Genomic DNA, 22,500 nt, shown 5'->3' on the forward strand with positions numbered 1-22,500 from the left:
GCTCTCCTAGCGTATATTTATACGTGAGATTTATATTTAAGAACATTTTAACTTAATCTGAATATTGTACTTATTTCCCAGTACTACTGAGTTCACATTTAGACTAAAAAAATCACACCATGCACGCTACTGCCATCGACCATTCTGTTCGACAACTGCCTCGAGGGTCCATGTAGGATGAAACACTTCCAGCTACCACCATCCTTTGCTTTAAAGATTAAATCTTTCGCAGGAGCTGTTCATTCGGAAAGTGTTTTTCAAGTATTATTTAGCTTGCAGTTCTAAGTGTAGTGGACGGTTCCTTGTTGCTGTGATTTACTCCTAGCGAATTGTGGGTTTCGAACTTTCGTCGTTGCTGTGGGTTAAGACTCTTTTTGTCCTGTTGATTGGGCTTCTTTCGCGTGTTTTCCAGATAACGCTCAGTTTATCATAAATTTGCGTACCAAGTATTTTATACTTTAATTTACGTTGGTATTCTAATACTAATTTGATCTTTTTCAGATTAAGTCTTGAATACTGGATATGTTTAGTAAAATTACTGAAGTCTTGCCTACTTTTTTTTTCAGAATTTTGGATTCGAGGGGCCTTGGAATTAATCCCTGCCAAATCAGCAACGGAGTAGACCAGCTGACAAATCGGAATAATGGTGGTAACTATTTTTTGTTTCCAAAGCTAAGAGGTGAGGAACTTTCCACTCTTTAGTGTACGTTGGTATAATACATTGCAAGCTAAACCTCCCCCTTCAGGGGCGGCGCCCCTGAAGCGGGGAGGATCCTCTCCTGGAGTACAGTAGACTTAGGTTTACTGTACTTCAGGAAGGGGGCTTGCTCTTAAAAATAGAGAAAAATAATCTAGAATGGTGAACTTGCTTCAGATTTAATGTCTTGACTAAATTGGTTGGTAAACTGTTGCTATAATTGGAAGGTTTCATAGATCTCAGGATCCATGAGTTACGGATTGTAAATTTTGCATTAATTTATAGTAATATTTGTGAATATTTTTTAATATTTTAATGGTGTCAATATTTTAGGTTGATTTTGTTTTAGACGTACTCGAGTCTATAGGTTAACTTGATATTTGTTAAGGACTTTTGGTTAATAATTTTCTTTTTTTGACAGGTTATGTTGATCTGCATGTCAACACGCTGCAATTTATATGCGTTTTGCAAGCTGAGACAATCCAGTTGCATTAAACGTTTTAACTGCAAGAAAATTTAGGTGAAAACGGGTATTTAATTGACCTCTAATTAGCCATGTTATAATGAAATATTGTAATCCCATATGTTCTTGAAATGAACTGTCTGGCAGTGAATCATTTGTTATGAAATAACTAAAACTACGGCCTGGGTTTTGCCTAATGGTACTATTGGAACAGGAATAATTATTGGTCAATAAATGTTTAATGCTTTAATGGTGCTGCTAGTTATATACTTTGTCTAATAAAAGCTTGGAGTGTCTACGAATTTATAACCGAATGGTCTATTCTATTTAACTACAAGTCTAGACTTGAGATTTGTAACTGAAGGGTAAGGTAGTCCTCGCTGTGAGTCCAGATTTTTTATTTTTGTCGAAGTATATAACTTGAAGTTAAAACTCAAATACTAGTAAGAGGATTCTAAAATGGTGTGAATATAACGCTTTACTGATCGTTAACCTCTAAATAATAATTTTCCTTTAGTAATTACCTCAGTGTACACGTGTGATTATGTCAAAATGTTATTCAGCGTTGCTTATTTGTAATAATGGTTAGTGGTTTTAAAAATGCCAAGTTGAGAACTTGAGTAAATTAAGTCAATTTTGGTAATATAGCAACAACCTAAGGATACGCTGGTTGTTGTTATCCCTTTCAAATCCAGATTTGAAAATCGGGAGTTGACAATTCAAGATTTCAGCAGCGGCTAGCAACCACATAGAATTTTCTTTCACAATAACATTTTACTCTGAGAAAACGGTAGGAAGCATTCTCGAGGTGCTGTGGGTATTTTGAAGTGGAGGTTTTGCATAGATGTGTCAACATTTGCCTTAACGAACGTGGAAAAAAATATAAATGCTTAAGGACCGCTTTGCCAGAAGAAATCTTCAATATTTTGGGGTTATCTTAAATGCCTTTCGGTATCAATATTTAGGAAAGAGTGGTAGAGTTCATAAATCCAATTCATCAGTTAGCTTTTCTGGAACATTTTGTATCCATTCATTGGTTAATCACCTCCAGATCTCTCTGGATATTCTAAGATAGATGAGTTAGTAGGTTAATTCAAATCAGTATTGTGCCCAGATTTTGAAGGAATAATTTAAATGGCATTCTCTGTATCACTCTGTAACTGTCTCGCAGGCTCTGACAAAAATTTAATTAGTTGAGATAATTTCCCTTGGTACTTTCGTTACGTAAAGTTAAGATGCAATTCGATGACAAGTTCAATAACATCTAATAAAATTTCTTAACTCATTAATAAAATTCAAAGTGAATTGTAAAAGATAAAACGGGGAAAAAAATAGGACAAGCACTCATGATCATTTGAGAACTGCGCATGCGCCGTTGAAATAGAGCTAGAAGAGATGGTACGATTTAAGACGAAGGGAATGAAAACCGTTTTCATAGTTTTTCCCACATTTTCAACCTTAGATGCTTAAATACTTATAATTTGTTTTGGTCAAGGTGGCTCTAGGTGCTGAATTAATATAAAGAATATATGGTAGAAGCTGGTTAACATTGACAAATTACTAGCAAAAGTAGGCAATTTCTTTTGCGTTTCGTTTCATCTTTCAATGATCTACTTGCTTGATATTTTCATTCGTATATCAATTGTATTCTTGTCAGGCGATCAGGAGACGTAGTTAAAGAACCCCCTACCCCTTACCCCCTCCCTTACTCCCAAAACCCACCCACCCGCCGATCTCCACTTAAACCAAGCCGAGCCATAAACCTATATATGTCTATATTGGAATAGATCTTTTCAATGACATGGCGTCCCTACGTGAATGTAATCAAGCTCCCCACTCTCATTACCGCAGAATCGACCACCTCGCAGCTTCCCGTCGGCCGCACACGTAAAATTCTTCCCTCCGAAGGGCTCCTCAATCTCTATATCTCCTCGGGGGGCGTCCTGACCACGGTAGAGACACCGTGGTATCCTGACAACGCCTCGCTGGCCAAGCGTACATCCTCCTCGCCTTTCATTTTTTGCGGACGGGTTTAATTATTGGAGTTTTTCGACCAGTCTTTTTTTTTTGTCGTAATTAGTTCATTTTTGTAGCCTGTTTATGTCACTCGCTTTTTTGTTTTAATTGAACCTCTTACAACTGTTAACCTTCAATTTCTTTGTCAGTGCATGTGATGGGGTAACGGACCTAATTCTAATTTTTCGCCCGTTTCATCTTTTACAGTTCACATCGAATTTTATTAATGAAATAAGTTATATACATTTTATTTGGATTTTTCTTTTAACATGTCATCGAATTGCAACATAACCTGACGTAACTGCGAGTATTACATGGAAAACAACTATCCAACTAATTAAAATGTCTTTTTTTTCCTTTTTTTAATCAAAGGAATGTTCAAACAGACCAACTGTATAAGCAGCATTTCTGTAATCACTGTCTCACTCCATTGATTTGACACTCGAATCTCAAGACAATCTTTCCGTTTTCTGTCAACTCCTTAACGAAATTTCTCATGTTTCCGCCAGACCATGAAAGGGCGAGTTCCTGTCCAGATTGGATTGACATTTTCCTGCCGAAGTCGTTAGCGGAGGAAGACATGCGGAACTCCCTGTCGCTTCCCTTCAGCACACCAGGGGTAATTTGAGAAACGGCTCTGTTGGTAGGTGAGTCCAGAGGTCCACAGTAGCCCCCTTTATCTTCTGAGACATTTAACGGCTGTTAATTTTTGTTTTGTTTATTAAGCTTGTCTTTGTGGTAATCCTCGCACGCGTTAGATCCCCTGTCACGTGTATGTTGCCCCGTGGGGGCTATCACCGCCAGTACACCCCACGTGGCGCACTGTAAGCGTTACTAATGAGTGCCTCCCTTCGGCCTCTAGCCTCACCTGCTCATTACTTTCATTCCTGCTTCCTTTCCTCAATCTTGCTGTCCAGCGTCTCTAACTGTTACGCCTTAGTGTAACTGCGTTGTTTCTCCCAATTCCACCTTTATATCCTTGCACTTCAACCCCTTAATTTTCTGGATCTCTTTATCATGCTGTCCAACCACTCCAACTCCCTCCTGTCACTATCTTGAGGTCTGTACGCATAAACTGAACCAAGGTAAACCGTTGAAAGCTTTTCTTTTGATCATTATTCATATAGATAGCCCTTGTTGATAAGACAATGAGAGGGTAATAAAAACAGATAGATACATTCTATAATTTTGAATCTTTATTGTCCCAATTTTCCCAAAATATTAAGGTGATAAAAACCAACTTTATTATTCCAAAGATTAACTTTGGGTCAGTCATAGTATTACTTTCAATGAAGACAGTCCATTATATATTATTACATAATTATCTAAAAGATATTTAGTTAGATATTCATACTACTATTACCAAAAGTTATAGCAATACCAGAGGCTGACCCATGTTTTCTGAAAACACATTAAAAGTGCGCCTGACGCAAGATCATGGCAGCCAGGCGATAAAGGTGAAGTGAGCTTCTGTGAGGTAAGAACAGGTTAGGTTAAGTTAGATTAGTTTGTTGTATATAAGAGCCAAAACCCCAGGTAAGTGAAGGTGATTAGGAAAAGGGAATACAGGTTAGATAAGGTAAAGATAGGCGAGATAAAGTTAAATCAGTTTGGTAAGTGGCAGGGAGAAAATCTCTAAGTAAGTAAAGTTTGTTAGGAAAAGCATATTGAGGTTAGGTTAGCCAAGGCTTGCTCTGTTTCCTCAACCCTTAATTTTCTCCGAAACAGCTCTTCCGAAGGTCATTTCCTTCATCAAAATCGTGATAGTCCAAATGATTTAATCATCACCAGCGACATCCAGATCGTCATATCCATCGTCATTTTATTCCTCACAAGTCTCGGCACTTGCTATGTTGCTGTTTATCCAGTCGACGTAATCTAAAGGAAGAAAGGATGAATTATTGTAGTTGGAAATTAAATACTCTTCAGGTGTTCGGGAGAAACAAGTCAGATAAATCGTGATGAATATTTTTAAAAGATTAACATTAATTTCTTCTTAGTTTTTAATTTTTCTTTTAAGTATCCGAAGTAACAATGGTAAATGGTGATTTGTTGCAAAATGTGATCTGTGATTCTGCTGTTGCGAACTTATTATTCAAAGTCTCATGAAGGGAATCGGTTTAAAATTCTAAAATCAATATTAGGTGATGAAAGGATTGGATTAACCATTATTCTTATTAAGGAAAAGTAGTTCATATATATATATATATATATAAATATATATATATATATATATATATATATATATATATATATATATATCAATACAGGACAAGGCTAGGATTTGTCAAATAAAATGAAGGTAGCCATTTTTCAATCATCATTATCAGTGCAGTGAACGCCTTTACAAATGAGCATTGCTTCATTCCCACCTTGTTAAATAGGGCATACTTGTTAAATAGGACTTGGTTGTTAAATACGACTTGTTAAATAGGATTTAGGTGTTAAATAGGACTTAGTTGTTAAATAGGACATGTTAAATAGGAATTAATTGTTAAATAGGAATTAGTTGTTAAATAGGACTTGTTAAATAGGACTTAGTTAAATACGACTTGTTGAATACGACTTAGTTGTTAAATAGGACCGGTTAAATTGTACTTAGTTGTTAATTAGGACTTGTTAAATAGAACCTGTAAAATAGGACTTACTTCCTACTCTGGTGTAGACTCCTGCAAACAAGGGATTGGCGCATAGGATCCCGAAGGAGACAATGCCAACCAATTCGTAGTGGTCCCCCTCCCGGACGACCAGGGGTCCTCCGCTGTCTCCCTGAGACCAAAAACAAATAATGAATAGGTGGTTAGATAGATAATATTCTTTTCGTATTACCACGTTTTTTTTTTGTGATCTATGAAGTTTTTCAGATATACATTTATACAGGGAAATACACACGCAAGCATGCGTGCACACAATACAGATATATGCTGTATATGTGTGTGTATGTATGTATACATATACACGAGTATGCAAACACACATATATAAATATACATATATATTTATATATATACAAATATATATATGTATACATATATATAATATATATATGTATATATACACGCATATGTATGTATATGTGTAGAGTGAAGGAAGTCCTGGGAATTGAATGCTGGTCTCTCAGTAGTCAGGAGAGTTTGTTAATCACTGAGCTACTTTGCTCCTATGAAATGACATATTAAAGGTATCAAAAGCAACTCTCACGTACCTGACAAGAATCCTTCCCGGTGTCAGCGGCGCATATCATGTTGGCAGTGATTGGTCGGTTTTGGTTTGTATATCTGGAGACAGTGAAAAGTCATGACATTATTTTCGGGTACAATCTTTTTGATTTAGAAGAGGGAACATACAGTAAAATTCATGGATAAAACATTGATAACTCAAAAATGTAGTCACGAATGGAATCTCTGGATTGAAATAAAAATTTTTTTTTTTTTTTTTAAGATCAAAATAGTTTATATCAGTTATCAATGTGAGGAAAAATCAACCCAGTATAAAGTTTGAACTCAGGCGACAAACTTACTGCGCTTCACAGGCGGCGTTAGTCATTGTGGTGACATTCACTTGTTGCAAGATATTTGGCTGATTGCCGGTATCGCTGAGCAGACCCCATCTGTCGAGGAATTTAGAAATTAGAAACGAAAAGTAAAGGATATTTGGTTAAACGATACCTGAAGGAAACAGTGAGATGTCATTAATATGCAAACAGTATTAGTAAAATGCTGGTCCATTTTCCGTTCTTTAAGCCAAAGTTATTGTACAATTGATATATCCACACTTATTTTGTCAGACTCTTTTTAAAGACTTACCATTATAATTTAACAAGAATCACCAGAAGGAGATTTGTCAAAGATTCAGTTACAGTTTTCCAAACTTACTCATTCACATTATTTTCAGGTGTCACTAATCGCAGTGCTGTTAATTATCATGTCACAGCTTGTTTTTTTTTTTTAGAGTAAACCCGCTATAGTGTTTACAATTATACCCAGTTTCAGGCTTGCCAGATATATCGACTCATATCAGTTATTTTTTTCATTTACCTGGTCAACTGTTTTTAACCAGTACAGCTTTTACAAGAACATCCAGTCACATGTTTTCCAGAAGTACATAGTTACAATTTTTGAAGACAACCCAATCAAAGTTCTTGCAAGATTTGTCATAGTTTTTTTCCCAGTTATCCAGTCACTGGCCTTTTTCCGAATGTACCCCATACAGTTTTTTCTCCACTTATCCAATCAGTTTTGTTTTAAACTAAGCTTGTCACAGTTTTTCTTCTCAGGCTTATCCCCCAACTTACAGTTTTTTTTTTGTCATAGTTTCTCCCAACTAAGTTTTCTCCCAGACACAGTTTTTTCCCATTCTCCAGACTTACACACTCCCAGAGACACTCAGCCAGACCTTATCCCCAGACTTTCTCAGACACTCAGCCAGACCTTACCCAGTCAAAATTTCTCCCAGACACACTCAGCCAAACCTTACCCAGTCAAAGTTTCTCCCAGACACACTCAGCCAGACCTTACCCAGTCAAAATTTCTCCCAGACACACTCAGCCAAACCTTACCCAGTCACAGTTGCAAGGACGTTTTCGTAGAAGTTAGTTGGATCCGGCAAACAAATAGGTTTAATGGCGTCCGAGGCATCAAGGTCGATGGGACTGGCTAGTTGAAGGATGGCTATGTCGTTGTCCTGCGACACAGAGTCGTAGCTGGGGTGGTTGATCACTGTAGAGATATCTCTGTAAATGGTCTGTGTTGTTTCTCCAGATGTCGATCTGTCGTGTTCACCCAGAACGACTTCGAATTGAGACTGTATGTTGCTGTTGAATGAATAAAGATACATGACTGGTTAGATGATACTTTATCTTTGTATGATTATATTTTGTAATGCTGCAAGACTCAACTCGATAAGATTCTTTCAGGCATATTTGTATATGATAAATGATATTCTATACTGCATCTCAGTTTAGAAAATAAACATTTTGACAAGTCTAATTAGGTTGATATTATTTTCATTCTAGTGGTTTTAATATTTTGTGTGTTGATAAAAACTACTGGAAAGAATATGACTAAAGTTATAACCCAATATGAATTAGATTTATGAACCTTTTACTTAATAACACTTAAAACCAAGGCATAGTTATTTAATTATACTTACGTATTTTGGACACAGTGTGCAGCTGTAAGAACGTGCATATTACTGAGGATAACAGCACCACAGATAATCTGGATAAAAAGGAAATTAGAATATGTTATAATGTTTCTGGGTTTTGGAAAGGGTCAGAGAATCAGGACGAACTAATAAGATTTTTTAGATATATTCAACAATTTTGCACAGATGACTACAGGTATATGAACCTTTGTAGGTATGAGAGAGCGTCAGGGAATTAGAGTGAATCAAAATCATATTTTGGAAACGTTCTTTAATAAAGAAATACGAGATGTTTTTTGAAAGGAGCACTTTTGATATTTGTTAGAATTACCATTTGTGATATTATTGTGAAAGGTACTTATATAATAATTTTGAAAGGAGCAGTTGTGATTTATTTTAAAATGAACAATTAGGAAGTCTAGAACTGTACACCTAAGGTGATTTCCCTATGGTGCAACTGAAGTATGTTTTAAAAGGTTCACTTGTTCTTTTTAAAAGTATTCGTGGTATTTTGAGAGTTCCTCCAGATATATGTTGAAAGATACACTTAAAATATTTTTAAAAGGTGAACTTGCAATATTATTTGAAATGAGCCCATGGGAAAATTTTTGAAAGGTGGACTTGTGATAATTTTCAAAGGGTGTCCTAATGAGAATTTTTAAAAGGTATTCTGGTGATAATATTTAAAAGGTGTCCTAGTGATAATTTTTAAAAGGTGTCCCAGTGATAATTTTTAAAAGGTGTCCTATTGATAATTTTTAAAAGGTATCCTGGTGATGATTTTTAAACGGTGTCCTAGTGATAATTTTAAAAGGGTGTCATAGTGATCATTTTAAAAGGTATCTTTGTTATAATTTTTAAAATGTATCCTAGCGATCATTTTTAAAATGTATCCTAGTGATAATTTTTAGAAGATGTCCTAGTGGTAATTTTCAAAAGATGCACGCGTAATAGTTTTTGAAAGGGTTACTAGTAGTAAATTTCGAAAGGTGGACTTAAGATAGTTTTGAAAGGTGCACTGGTAATTGTAATGAACGAGTGCCATCATAAATAACATAATCGAAATATAATCATTGTTATTTCCCATACCTGAGTTCTGTCGCTTTTCAGAGCCAGCCCAGCTTGCCATGGGAATTCGTGGCGACCTGCGTCCTCTCCACCAACAATTCGTGTGCCGTCAGGTAAGCCTTTTTGTCCACATTCTGTCAGCAAAAATAGCAAATAAATGGATTAACTGCCTTGTTCTTGGATTAAGCTTTGGTTATAACAATTAAATCTGTCGTCTGATTTGCATAAATGCCTCTTTTCGTCCACATTCTGTTTGTAGGAAGCTAACAAATGGACAGGTCGCTTATCGACCGCATTCTGTTTGTAGGGACAGCTAATAAACGAACAAAATACTATCTATATATATATATATATATATATATATATATATATATATATATATATATATATATATATATATACATATGTATATATATATATATGTATATATATATATATATAATATATATATATACACACATATATATATATATATATGCAGATCCATGTATGTATATATAAATATATATACATACATACATACACAAATATATACACACACACATACATACATACATACACAACACAAACTCACTGCAAGGTTCTGGAGTTGTAGTAATTGACGTCGTAGTGGGTGAAGTAGTCGTCGGGGTGCTTGCAGTTGTTGTTGTTGTTGTAGGAGGAGTTGTAGCTGGGGGTACCGTGGTTGTTGGCACAACGGCCGCGGCGGTACAGGTAAATCCAGTATAAGTAAAATCAGTCGAGAAGAAGGAAGGTCTGAACAAGACGTAGGCCCAGTAGTACTTGGAAAGGTAGTTCCTGGGACCGTTGTTTCCGCAAAAGCTGTGGAGATAGACAAAAATATATTATACTGTATGTATGCACACGCCTATATATACATATCTATATCTATACATACATACATACATACATACACACACACACACACACATACATATACATATATATATATATATATATATATATATATATATATATATATACATATATATATTAATATATATTTATATATACAGTATATATATTTATATATTTAAATATATATATGTATATATATTTATATATATATATATATATATATATATATATATATATATATATATATATATATATATATATTGGATGTTAAATGTTGTTTAATATCCAATTCACCCCACTTCAGGAATATCCCGCTGAAATTATCACCGAAGGGAATTTTTAAGTGATGGATGGATCGGCACCGCCGGGTCTCGATCCTCGGCACAGTACCTTCCAACGACTCCATTTGACGGTCAAATGATGACCCGGCGGCACCGATCCATTTATCACTTAAAAAATTCCCCTTCGGTGATAATTCCCCATCGGGGATATTCCCGGAGGAGCGTGAATTGGATATTAAACGACATTTGCAGCTTCATGGTTGTATATAAATCACGGTGTGATAAAAAATTTCATGTATATATATACACAGTATATGTATATATATATATATATATATATATATATATATATATATATATATATATATATATATATATATATATATATATATATTTCAAGTTTGTCAGTTTTGGGCTTGATATGATTATGCATGTTATGAATAGCATCACTTATTGCTGACATTTATTCCGTTACAATAACAGAATTCAAATTTGCTCAGGGATACTATGATTTTTGATGGGAATTCCATGGAAAACTAAACTTTGTAGAGAAATTGCTTGAAAGACTATAATTTCGAGGGGAAATTAGTTGGAAAAATATGCTCCATTCCTCAATATCAACATGGAATATATTGATTATTAATGGGCAAATTTATTTTTCGTTTAATAACTTACAACCACTCGACTATTTTTATGCTTAATTCTTAATATTTTCCCCACTCAGTGTAGCGTGAGATTTCAAAATTCATAATTCAGTAAGTACAGCAGAGAAGTACTTTCTGACTGCCATAATCTTTTTGAATTTAAAACTTTTATGATTTTGATTAGTTTTATAACTTGCGAATTATATTTTTGTTTCCATTTTATAGCTTTTATAAAAAAAAGTAAGATCTTGCTAACATATTTTCCCGCGATGATGATCTTTGTTACTGTGACACCAAATAATGTAAATTTTAAATCACTCTAACAATCAACACGTTGATCCGCATATTGTACACCAAATAATGTAAATTTTAAATCACTCTACCAATCAACATATTGATCCGCATATTGTTTAACGTAGAGACAACTTCAGCAATGGTAACCTAACCACGGAGGAGAATATAAGACTAGATTCAGCAATCTATTCTAAACCCTGTGTCCATTTCTGAATTAAGGACTAATTCATTTGCCAATCTAGTAAAAACCCGGATAATCATAGCTTTATCCAACTTATTTAAAACACTTCGGGAAGATAAATCCTACCTCTCAACTGTGTAAAACGTAGAATAGATATGCATGGCATCTGAGAAGAAATTTGGGCAGCTGTTCCAACTGCCGGACTGTCTAATGTCAAATACTTGGCAATTGATCTGTATGTTCACGTCAGTTCCAACGCCCTGGAAGCAAAGTGGGTATGAATTCAGGTAAGGATGTAGGATGAGCTTGTATATCCTAAATTATTATATTTAGCTATAGGAACCCAACGGACAATACTTTGCAAGCTGTAGTATATGAAAATAAACTAATAATAATAATAATAATAATAATAATAATAATAATAATAATAATAATAATAATAATAAGTAGGCAGGATGCAACCCGGAACCCTACACTATAAAAACCACCCAGTCGAATAGGATGACACTGATAGACCAAAATAAAATAATAATAATAATAATAATAATAATAATAATAATAATAATAATAATAATAATAATAATAATAATAATAATGTAGGCTTGAATGCCCATCGATATTTAATTCCTAATAATATATGTTTAGATATAAGAATCACTGACACACACTAAGCAGCAAGACACTTGAAAGTATGAATGACAAGAGATATTTAATTTTCAATTAATTTTAAAGTACTAGGAAATAAGCGGACATCGTCATCCATTTTCAGTGAGTATTGCCATGTGAGTAGGTTAACTCGGTGAGCCATACTCACAGCGAAGAGCCACCTGCAAGAATTCCAACCATAGTATCGATTCGGATAATTTGGTGACTGGAAGGTGACGGATTTTCCAGCAGTGAGCCACACCCACGAGTTGCACGGTATGATGTTCGGACCTGTCGAGAGATATATATATATATATATATATATATATATATATATATATATATATATATATATATATATATATATATATATATATATTTATATTTATGTATATATATATATATATATATATATATATATATATATATATATATATATATATATATATATATAATTAATAACAAAGAGCCGATGGGATCAGAGCACCTTAAGGGTTTTGTTTATTAATTAAGAGTCTGAGGGAATGAGAGGAAAAGAAATGAAAGGGAAGAAATAAACAGTTTTCCTGTCAAGTAGGAGATGATTGCCATTCATCGAAAACCGATAAAAAAAAAAGTTAAATTCTATGCAAAGTAAAACGGAAGACATAATTGTTGTCAAGGAGGAGATTTGTTTTCTTGGACGATATAAAATATTAAAATTGATTATGTATTCTATGAAATCGTGCAAAGACACTTACCAGACCCGAGGCGTGGAGGTACATAAACATTGAAGTCATCTTTATTGACCATCGGTGGTGGTGGAGTATTAGAAGAAGCCGGGACGGTCGCTGAAAGTACCTGTAAAAGCCACGAAAATTATACTCATTTCTTTCCCTGGCCCGGATAAAAGAGGGCCGGTGAGTGTAAAGTTATACTTCCCCCATCCCTTGCCCCTCCCTGCCCCTTAGAAATGGTCTGGTGCAAGCGGCAATATGTCATAGTGAGTCGCGTAGATCAATTAACGAAATTGATTGCATATGCTACTGTAAAATTAAATCACGCAACCTCATTGTCTCCTTAAATCTTCCTACTCTTCACCTAGAAAGATTTGTCACTCTGATTCTCTCAGTCAATAACTTCAGACTAGGCTATCAAAAATACACATCAGTGATTTGAACAGTTACTGACTGAGCTATTCTGTTGCGAAACTAGTAACTAAAAGAATTGTTATGCAGTATTACTTATTCATTTTATGTGAAGACTGACGGTTACTTATCAGAAGTAATATATATATTTATAAATTTTTTGTATGTGCATGTATACTGGTATATATGTCTGCGTTGCGTTGTACATGCGTATATTATACATGGCTACAATGAGTTGAAATCTTACGCTTTATATGACCGTTTATGATCACAAAGATTAAATGAATGTGCGGGAATATAGCATACGAATATACACACACACACATATAAAATATATATATATATATATATATATATATATATATATATATATATATATATATATATACATACACATAATTCTTTTCCTTGCTCTTACCGTTGTTGCAGCAAGTAGTACCAACAAACAGATCTTGAATCCTATTTCAGCCATCCTGTGAAACGGAGAAAGAAGAAATTATTTTCAGAAAATCGTCACATCTCCATGAAGCCATGTGTCTTACAGTAGTACCTTTGTATTCATTACATATGGCAAGTTTCGTTACTTGTGTTATAATTTATTATGATAATTAATGCTAATACTAGTTCCTCGATAATTACACTCAACAAAGATGATAAAATAATATTTGTTACTGATATCTTAAATAATAGATAGTTGTTCCTTGGTTGTTTTTCTTTTTATTCATGGCTGAAGGACTTGAATCAAGTCCTGGAGTGGTTAGGGATAGCTCTGAATATATATTTGAGCTTACGCAATTCCTTCCCAAGGTGATTGATGATGATCGGTAGCTAATAAACATGCACTGAAAGATCTTTCATTTATTCCACTGTTACCTCAGACAATTATCCTTTACCGTTGAAAGATACTGGAAAACGAATGCAATTTGAAATCAGTTTATCATAAGTTGGTTTCAATTCTACCCTTCCACATTATCTCAACGGGCAACCAGTAATATTTATTTACTGTGCTCTTTAAAATCTCTGTTATTAAAAGAGTATCTGTTGACTAGCAAAAAATGCCCATTGGCACTGTCGAGGGCACGATATCAACGAGCTGATTGATTTATGTGCTTATACAATCTGCTTAACTATATCAAAATGCCACCAAAGGTAAAGGATACGATTTGTTAAAAGTATATGAACTTTTGGATTTTCAAACACACACATACACACACAAACAAACACACACACACACACACACACACACACACATATATATATATATATATATATATATATATATATATATATATATATATATATATATATATATATATATATATATATATATATATATATATATTCATATACACATTATCAGCATGGGTACAAACATCTTAACCTCACTAAAACAAGTGCATTACAGGTGTGCAGCAACAATACGGTCGAGCTTCACGATATGACATTTGCGGAATGAGTTATATCGGTGTTTTATTTTGGTCCAGAAAATACACACCTGCTATTGACACTTTTGCTCGCATAAATGTTGCTTATCTTTTATACTTATGAATATCCCCGAACGGTAAAGGTGTTATTCTTTTTATGGTGATTTATTTATTGTGAATGAGGATTGTCCCGTTTTCCACATCTGGTTTTGGCGATAAGAGCGCACACCTGTATGGGCTGCGCGTTATGTATATATATTTATATACATATATATGCATATTACATATATATATACATATATATATATATATATATATATATATATATATATATATATATATACGTGTATATATACTTATATAAATATATATATATATGCATATATATGTATATAAGTATATATACATAAAAAACAATAATAATATAATAATATTAGCAAAAGCACTTGTAGGTAATACTACTGTGATAATAGGAGCAGTGCAATATTGTATGTTTATAACTAAGTTGGGAATTTTTATAAAAAAATTTTTATGAATGGGAATAATTCAATAAAAAAACTGGAGAAGATAGCTAAAGCAATCCATACTGATTTCTCCAAAAGTGTTTTCATTTCATTAATTTAATAAGAACGTACAGAGATCTCTATGAAATGTTATAATGACAGGAAAAAGTACGCCATCGTAATAACTCTCTAGTTTTTGCAGTAGACTGATATTACGTTTCCTGCTTAAATATACACAGTATATACTGTATACATATGTATATATATAATATATATATATATATATATATATATATATATATATATATATATATATATATATATATATATATATATACATATAACTAAGCCAGAGTTATAAAATCATTATATAAGGAGTAAAAGTCCACATCAAATCTCACCTGAACCTCAGTCAACTTCTTACTCTTACAGCTTCCGGAAGGCACCTGTTCCTCAACGACCGGTATTAAGGTCTGGACCTCTGTGACTATCTTCCGAAGCAGCTGCCGCGGACGCGAGAACAGATGAGCGCTCTGTGAACCTCTGTTGTCCGATGTCCGTGTTTTTACATTTTATAGTGACAACTCCCCGGTCACAGGTGTTCGCGCGCCATTGCCATACAAAAGAGTAAATGGTGTCAGTTTCTGAGTTTCGAAGGAAAGTGGCCGATGAGGATTTACCAAAACGTGAAATTTTCATTTTTGAAAGTGGCGTGCTCCGGTTATCTTAGAGGTAAGGTGACTGAAAGAAGTGAACTGTCTCATTCAAATTATTTTGGCGGTGGGTCGGTTGTAAGAAGTGCAAAACTCTATCGAGTGGGCGTCGAAAGCTGTGCGCAGGTAGATGATGATACCAGCTGATAATACTATTGTACTTTTTCTCTGAAAATTAGTGTCTCATTGTTCTGAGAACTAGAGTACAAAATAAGATCGCAAACTTGAATTGAAATCTCGTATACTTTCTAGATAAATGATTAGGGCTACAGTTACCATTAAACCGCTTTTGTCACAAACTAAAATAAATCTTTCGGTATTGCCGATGAAAACGCTGGTGTGATATATATATATATATATATATATATATATATATATATATATATATATATATATATATATATATATATATATATATATATATATATATCACCCCAGCATTTACATCGGCATTATCGAAAGATTTATTTGGAAAAATCTTAGTTTATGACAAAAGCGGTTTAATGGTAACTGTAGCCCTAATCATTTATCTAAAAAGTATACGAGATTTCATTATTTCATTCAATTTAAGTTTGCGTTCTTATTTTGTACTCTAGTTCTTAGAAATACATAGATATATATGTACATATTTGTATATGTACATATATACATTTATATATATATGTATTACTGTATATATATATATATATATATATATATATATATATATATATATATATATATATATATATATATATATATATATATATATATATATATATATATATATATATATATATATATATATATATATATATATATATATATATAGAGAGAGAAGAGAGAGGAGAGGAGAGAGGTAAATGAATCTCGTCCTCGACTTTAGGAAAATGACAGTTTTTAACACCTTGAATAGGAAGGACTTGGTCCTATTGGTTTTGCTTTTTGGAATGCTAGAGTCGAAAATTGTAGTTATTGCTTAAAAAATTATGCTTTGTCCAAATACTTCTCAGGAATGTTAATTTGAATTTTGAAAAATAAGCATTTCCAAATCTCTCAGAACCACTGAAATAGATTCTCGCGTCTCCATAATTTTGTCATTGAATTCTTGGTTCGACGTCCATTGAGATGAATTGAGGGATGTTACTTAATCTTGTACTTACGGGAAATGCGTATTTTGTAGTTATTTGCCTGCAATACTTGATCAAGTTTATAAGCTACTTTGATCAACAATTTTTATATATATAAAAAAATAAATTTCATCTTAATCATCCCATCACAATCTGCGTCATGTGTTACATTGACGTTTTATAGATTTGATATCCAGTTTTGTCTATAGTAATATTTCCGCATAATTCTTGATTCCATCCCATCCAGTATGCATATATAATATCATTCTAAACAATATATAGCGTGTGACTGTTGAAAGGAAGAGTTCAGAGGTCCACTTCAGACCACTTATTCCCCTGCATTTTCATTACATCATTTCCGACTTTCTGTTACCAAGCAACGATATTTTCAAAATTCGCTGTCAAATTTTGTTTCGTCTCGTACTTACCTGATTTTACCACCTGACAGAACAATTTCGCATAAGTCCGCGATTATAATCATAATTATTGCTGTTATTACAATGGACTAGGCATAGGCATGACTGATTAACAACTAATTAACGAACTGATAAAGTAAAGAAAACAACTTATTCCTTGAGTGCCAGACGATGATTGATGGAACAAGGAAGTCGAATAGGAAAGGAAAATCAGAAAAATTTTATGTATCTTAATAACCTCAAAGCGTTGGATGTGAGATCGACTGACATGAATGCGTGGAGAAATCAAGACGATACATTAGTTTGCAGAATAATTATGATGATTAAACTTTCTTTATAAGCACTGAATTATGAGGAATGCTTGAGAATAATAATTCTCATCAATAATTATCAAATGTTTTTTCGTTAGAACTGCAATCATAGGCACCGTCATACTCCATGGAAATGAACGCCAAGGTTACCCCTGGCGTCAGGTTCTATGTAGTTCATTATCTGGCGCTAAGATTTACATACTCTAGGGGAAATTAACACCAAGGTCATCCCTGGCACCAAGTTCTTTATAGTTTATTGTCTGGTACCAGGTTCTACATGCTCTTGGGATATGAACACCAAGGTTGTCCCCTGGAGCCAGGTTCTTTATAGTTAATTGTCTGGCGCCAGGTTCTACATACTCTAGGGAAATTAATACCAAGGTTATCCGCTGGCACCAAGTTCTTCATAGTTCATTGTCTGGTAGGTTCTAAATGCTCTTGGGAAATGAACACCAAGGTTATCCCCTGGAGCCAGGTCCTCTATAATTAACTGTCTGGCGCCAGGATCTACATACTCTAGGGAAATTAATACCAAGGTTATCCTCTGGCGCCGGGTTCTTTGTAGTTCATTGTCTGGCGCCAGGTTCTACATACTTTAGGGAAATTAACACCAAGCTGATGCCCTGGCGCCAAATTCTTTGTAGTTCATTGTCTGATGCCAGGTTCTACATGCACCAGGAAAATGAACGCCAAGGTTATCCTCTGGCGCCAGGTTCTCTATAGTTTATTGTCTGGTTCCAGGTTCTGTATACTCTAGGGAAATTAATACCAGGGTTATCCCCTGGCGCCAGGTTCTTTATGGTTCATTGTCTGACTCCAGGGTCTACATAGTTCATTGGCTAGTGCCAGGGTCTGCATACTCTAGGGAAATTAATACCAAGGTTACCCCCTGGCGCCAGGTTCTTTATAGTTTCATTGTCTGGCTCCAGGGTCTATATAGTTCATTGCCTGGTGCCAGGGTCTGCATACTCTAGGGAAATTAATACCAAGGTTATCTCCTGGCGCCAGGTTCTTTATAGTTCATTGTCTGGCTCCAGGGTCTATATAGTTCATTGTCTGGTGCCAGGGTCTGCATACTCTAGGGATATGAACACTAAGGTTATCCTCTGATGCCAGGTTCTTTACACCCAAGAAAAATGAACGCCATGGTTATCCTCTGGCGCCAAGTTCTTTATACTCTAGGATAATGAGCGATAAGGTTATCGTTTGGTGCCAGGTTCTTTATACGGTAGGAAAATTAAGAGATACCTCTGGCACCAGATTCCGTATTATCTAGGTTATCCCGTAGCGTCTGGTTATTTATCTCTAGGATAATGAACAAGATTATCCTACATCATCAGGTTCCTTGTAATTTAGAAAAATGAACACCAAGCTTATCCCCTGGCGCCAGGTTGTCTATACTCTAGGATAATGAAAAAGATTATCGCACGGCGCCAGGTTCCTTGTAATCTAGAAAAATAAAAAGCTTATCCCCTGGCGCCAGGTTATCTATACTCTAGGAAAATGAACAAGCTCATCACCTGGCGCCAGAATAGCAAACGTGAGGCAGCGCACGCATTCATAATGAATGGGGTGAAACGGAGGGTATAAGGTCAAGGTAATCGTTATGGGGGGGACTTTATGACTCTTTGTGTAATGGTGCATTTGTCTTTTCCTAGAACGCCTACGCCAGGCAAACTCACCTGAAGTTTATGTAACATTTACGAGAGCTGCCGGCGATACGAGAGGGTTGTTCTGTCACTATGCTGATAAGAAATTCCGTGAGTGAGGTTGGCAATTGACTTCTTTCGTTAGTGTGCTGTGAGGTTTCAAAACTCTCACCGGCCATGTCAAGTGGAAATTTAGGGCAACTCAATATCACGTATAGACATTAAAGACTTTCATCATGACATATCATTTCAGGTCATTCAAAAATTATTCAACGCCATTTCCTGAGATTTATTATCAGGTAAATATTCACTGGAGTAAGCAAATATTAACTCCCTGTATTTCCGACTGTGGCCCCAAATGACAAAGAGGATCACATGTGGAAACTGTCCTTTTGTTTAGCATTACTTTTGACCTTGGAATAGTGATGGCAGCGGTTATAAAAGTATCTTCCTACTGCTGTGTGGAGAAAGTTCATTTTATGAGTTTTTGGAACAGTGGAGTCACACGTCGTTATGAGAAAATCGGGATACGATCTCAAGTATCAATAAAAATAAACGTCAGCGAGAAATTTATTGAGAACATAATTCAAAATATTATATTAGCCTTTGTCAGCTTTCACTGATGTTCTATATGCAGACTTACTGAAGACATTAGAAATTATCTTCCTATTTCTAGTACCTTCGAATATATTGTGTTTTCCCAACTTTAATGGCGAAATTAGCTAATAATCTTAGTCCACAGCATTTTGCTCCGTCCACTATCTATTTCAAGCGCCAATCTCTTTTAATTCCAGTAGTAAGTGTAAAGTGTAATAAATCTAAGAGGGAAACTTGCTCATTATAGTCTGAGGTCTGAACTTTTTTGTCTCATCCATTTTACAATGCCTGCTCTATCACCTGGAGTCTAGATTCGAGCTTGAAGAAATCCAGTCTTAGAGAACTGAGAGGGTTGTTTTTACTCTAGAGGCCTTGATGAGGATGGTCATTATCCTCTTTATAAATTTTTTAGAGAAAATTCCTGAAATGACTTTGGTTATGAGAACATCATTTGATATTGGGTACTGACACTGACGACTGTATTTCGATTAGACAGCTGTAATACTTTGTGAAGAAAGACGAAAGAATATACTTGAAAATTTGATTCAGGGGTGTGTGGTATTTTGTCTGATTAAAAGTAGAACGATTTTATCTTGATAATTGAATAAAATAATGATATTGTACTTCTATGAAAATTATCTAAAAGTAATGTTTGAGTTAGTTCATAATGCTTAACATTCTATGAAAATACGGGTGAATATGTACTGTTTAAAATCAGATCCATCGACTTAGCTATCCATGAACTTCCATTATAAAAAATATATTAACGCATAATGATCTAGTCTTCTGCATTTCCAACAGAAATGCCAAAAATAAATATATTCATGCTGGAGAAATATTGACTCATAACAGCAATGGGGGATTTCAAACATTTCGGAATCCCAAGATTCGTGAAAAGGATTTTCTAATTAGTACAGTCGGACTAGAAATGCCTGAAGACTTTGTGAACGTCTTTTGGACAAGAGCTTAAAATATGTGTTCTGCTAAAGAGCAACCTGCTTCTGAATCTTACGATAATTTCCATCCCATGTAACTTATTTCTTAGCATTTTTCGTTTATAATATCGAAAATTTCACCATCATGTCGAAGTCATCCCCGTAATGGGGTAGTGCTGTCAGTGCACCTCATGCGGTGCACTTTAGGCATTACTCAAGGTTCTTTGCAGCGTCCCTTCGGCCCCTAGCTGCAACCCCATTCGTTCCTTTTATTGTACCCCCTTTCATATTCTCTTTCTTCCATCTTACTTTCCACTCTCTTTCTGGTGATAGAAATTCATTTCTCCTGTTAACCTGTGGTTTACTGTCAATTCCACAATAATGACCTGTAGGTCCCAGTGTTGCTAAGACCTAACCATTTTATTCTTAATGCCACGTAAAATAAGTTAATCAGCAAATTAGGGCCAACTGAACAAGGTAGAGCTGTTAATCAATGCTCAGTGGTCTGGTAAAACTTTTAGTAGATTTACTTTTCTATTAACAATTGATCACAATATTGCAACTTGCGAGGTTTTCCTCCTGTTAAACACCTTTCAAACCAGCTTTACTGTCAATTTCCGTTTCAACGCTGAATGACCTCATAGGTCCCAGTGCTTAGCCTTTGACCTAAATATTTTATTCAATTAATGAATCACTCAATCATGTCGAATTTTATAAATATTTGGCTTTTTATTCAAAGCAAATTAGGTTAACTGAACAAGGTATGGATTAATTTAGATGCTGAATACAATGAATATGAATATTCTCGAGAAGGTTATTATGGTTAAACTTTTAGTAGATTTAAGTTTCTATTAATCACTTTGATCACAATATTGCTGGTAGCTCTTCATTTATTTATTTCAATCAGCTACAACAAATTCTAAACGCAAGATAAACACACTGTATATCATGTAGTATAATAGCTGTGACTAAACAGTTTCCCCATGCAACTCTCTCTCTCTCTCTCTCTCTCTCTCTCTCTCTCTCTCTCTCTCTCTCTCTCTATCTATATATATCCGTATTTTTGCCTCGTATATATATATCGATTATTCGACACTGAACCTACGATTATTTTAGTAAATACTAATTCCATGGCTTTTATAAGTCTAAAAGAAGTTTGAACCTGAAGGCAACTGCAGCCAAGGAATTACCTGGGCAGGCTGACTGCTTGCATGCCAGCGTGTTTTCTCCAACTTCCCGACTTCTTTTATGACTTGTGTGGCCTAGTGGGCAGCGCCCTTGCCTTTCAATTGAAAGACCTGGGTTCGATCCTGATGTGAGTCAGAAATCTATTTCTGTTCTGTACGTGATTGTGTGTTGATTATTTCTATCTTATTCACTCAGAAGGGATAATTCGAATGAAATGCTGTCAATTGGGTCATTGCT

General features: G+C 34.6%; 1 protein-coding gene across 1 annotated transcript; it reads right to left on the minus strand.

Annotated features, from left to right (window-relative positions):
* Nucleotides 1–4,352: 4,352 nt before the first annotated feature.
* Nucleotides 4,353–15,893, minus strand: LOC136847980 (trypsin-like). The gene is made up of 13 exons (XM_067119992.1): nt 15,747–15,893; nt 13,837–13,891; nt 13,032–13,131; nt 12,461–12,582; nt 11,773–11,906; nt 9,963–10,210; nt 9,410–9,522; nt 8,327–8,394; nt 7,734–7,988; nt 6,696–6,785; nt 6,381–6,453; nt 5,825–5,945; nt 4,353–5,054 (listed from the first exon to the last, which is right to left on the minus strand). Exons 2-13 carry the CDS (start codon nt 13,888–13,890, stop codon nt 4,999–5,001), a joined length of 1,434 nt encoding a protein of 477 aa, XP_066976093.1. The 5' UTR covers nt 13,891; nt 15,747–15,893; the 3' UTR covers nt 4,353–4,998.
* Between the last annotated feature and the right edge of the window lie 6,607 nt (nt 15,894–22,500).

The sequence above is a fragment of the Macrobrachium rosenbergii genome, chromosome 18, assembly GCF_040412425.1.
Source record: "Macrobrachium rosenbergii isolate ZJJX-2024 chromosome 18, ASM4041242v1, whole genome shotgun sequence".
NCBI lineage: Eukaryota > Metazoa > Arthropoda > Malacostraca > Decapoda > Palaemonidae > Macrobrachium > Macrobrachium rosenbergii.

Coding starts and splice junctions, on each gene's coding strand:
- LOC136847980 (XM_067119992.1), bottom strand. CDS start 13,890: ATGGCTGAAATAGGATTCAAGATCTGTTTGTTGGTACTACTTGCTGCA. Junction 12,583..13,031: donor ACCTCCACGCCTCGGGTCTG/GTAAGTGTCTTT, acceptor ATCTCTCGACAG/GTCCGAACATCATACCGTGC. Junction 5,946..6,380: donor CCGGGAAGGATTCTTGTCAG/GTACGTGAGAGT, acceptor TTTTGGTCTCAG/GGAGACAGCGGAGGACCCCT.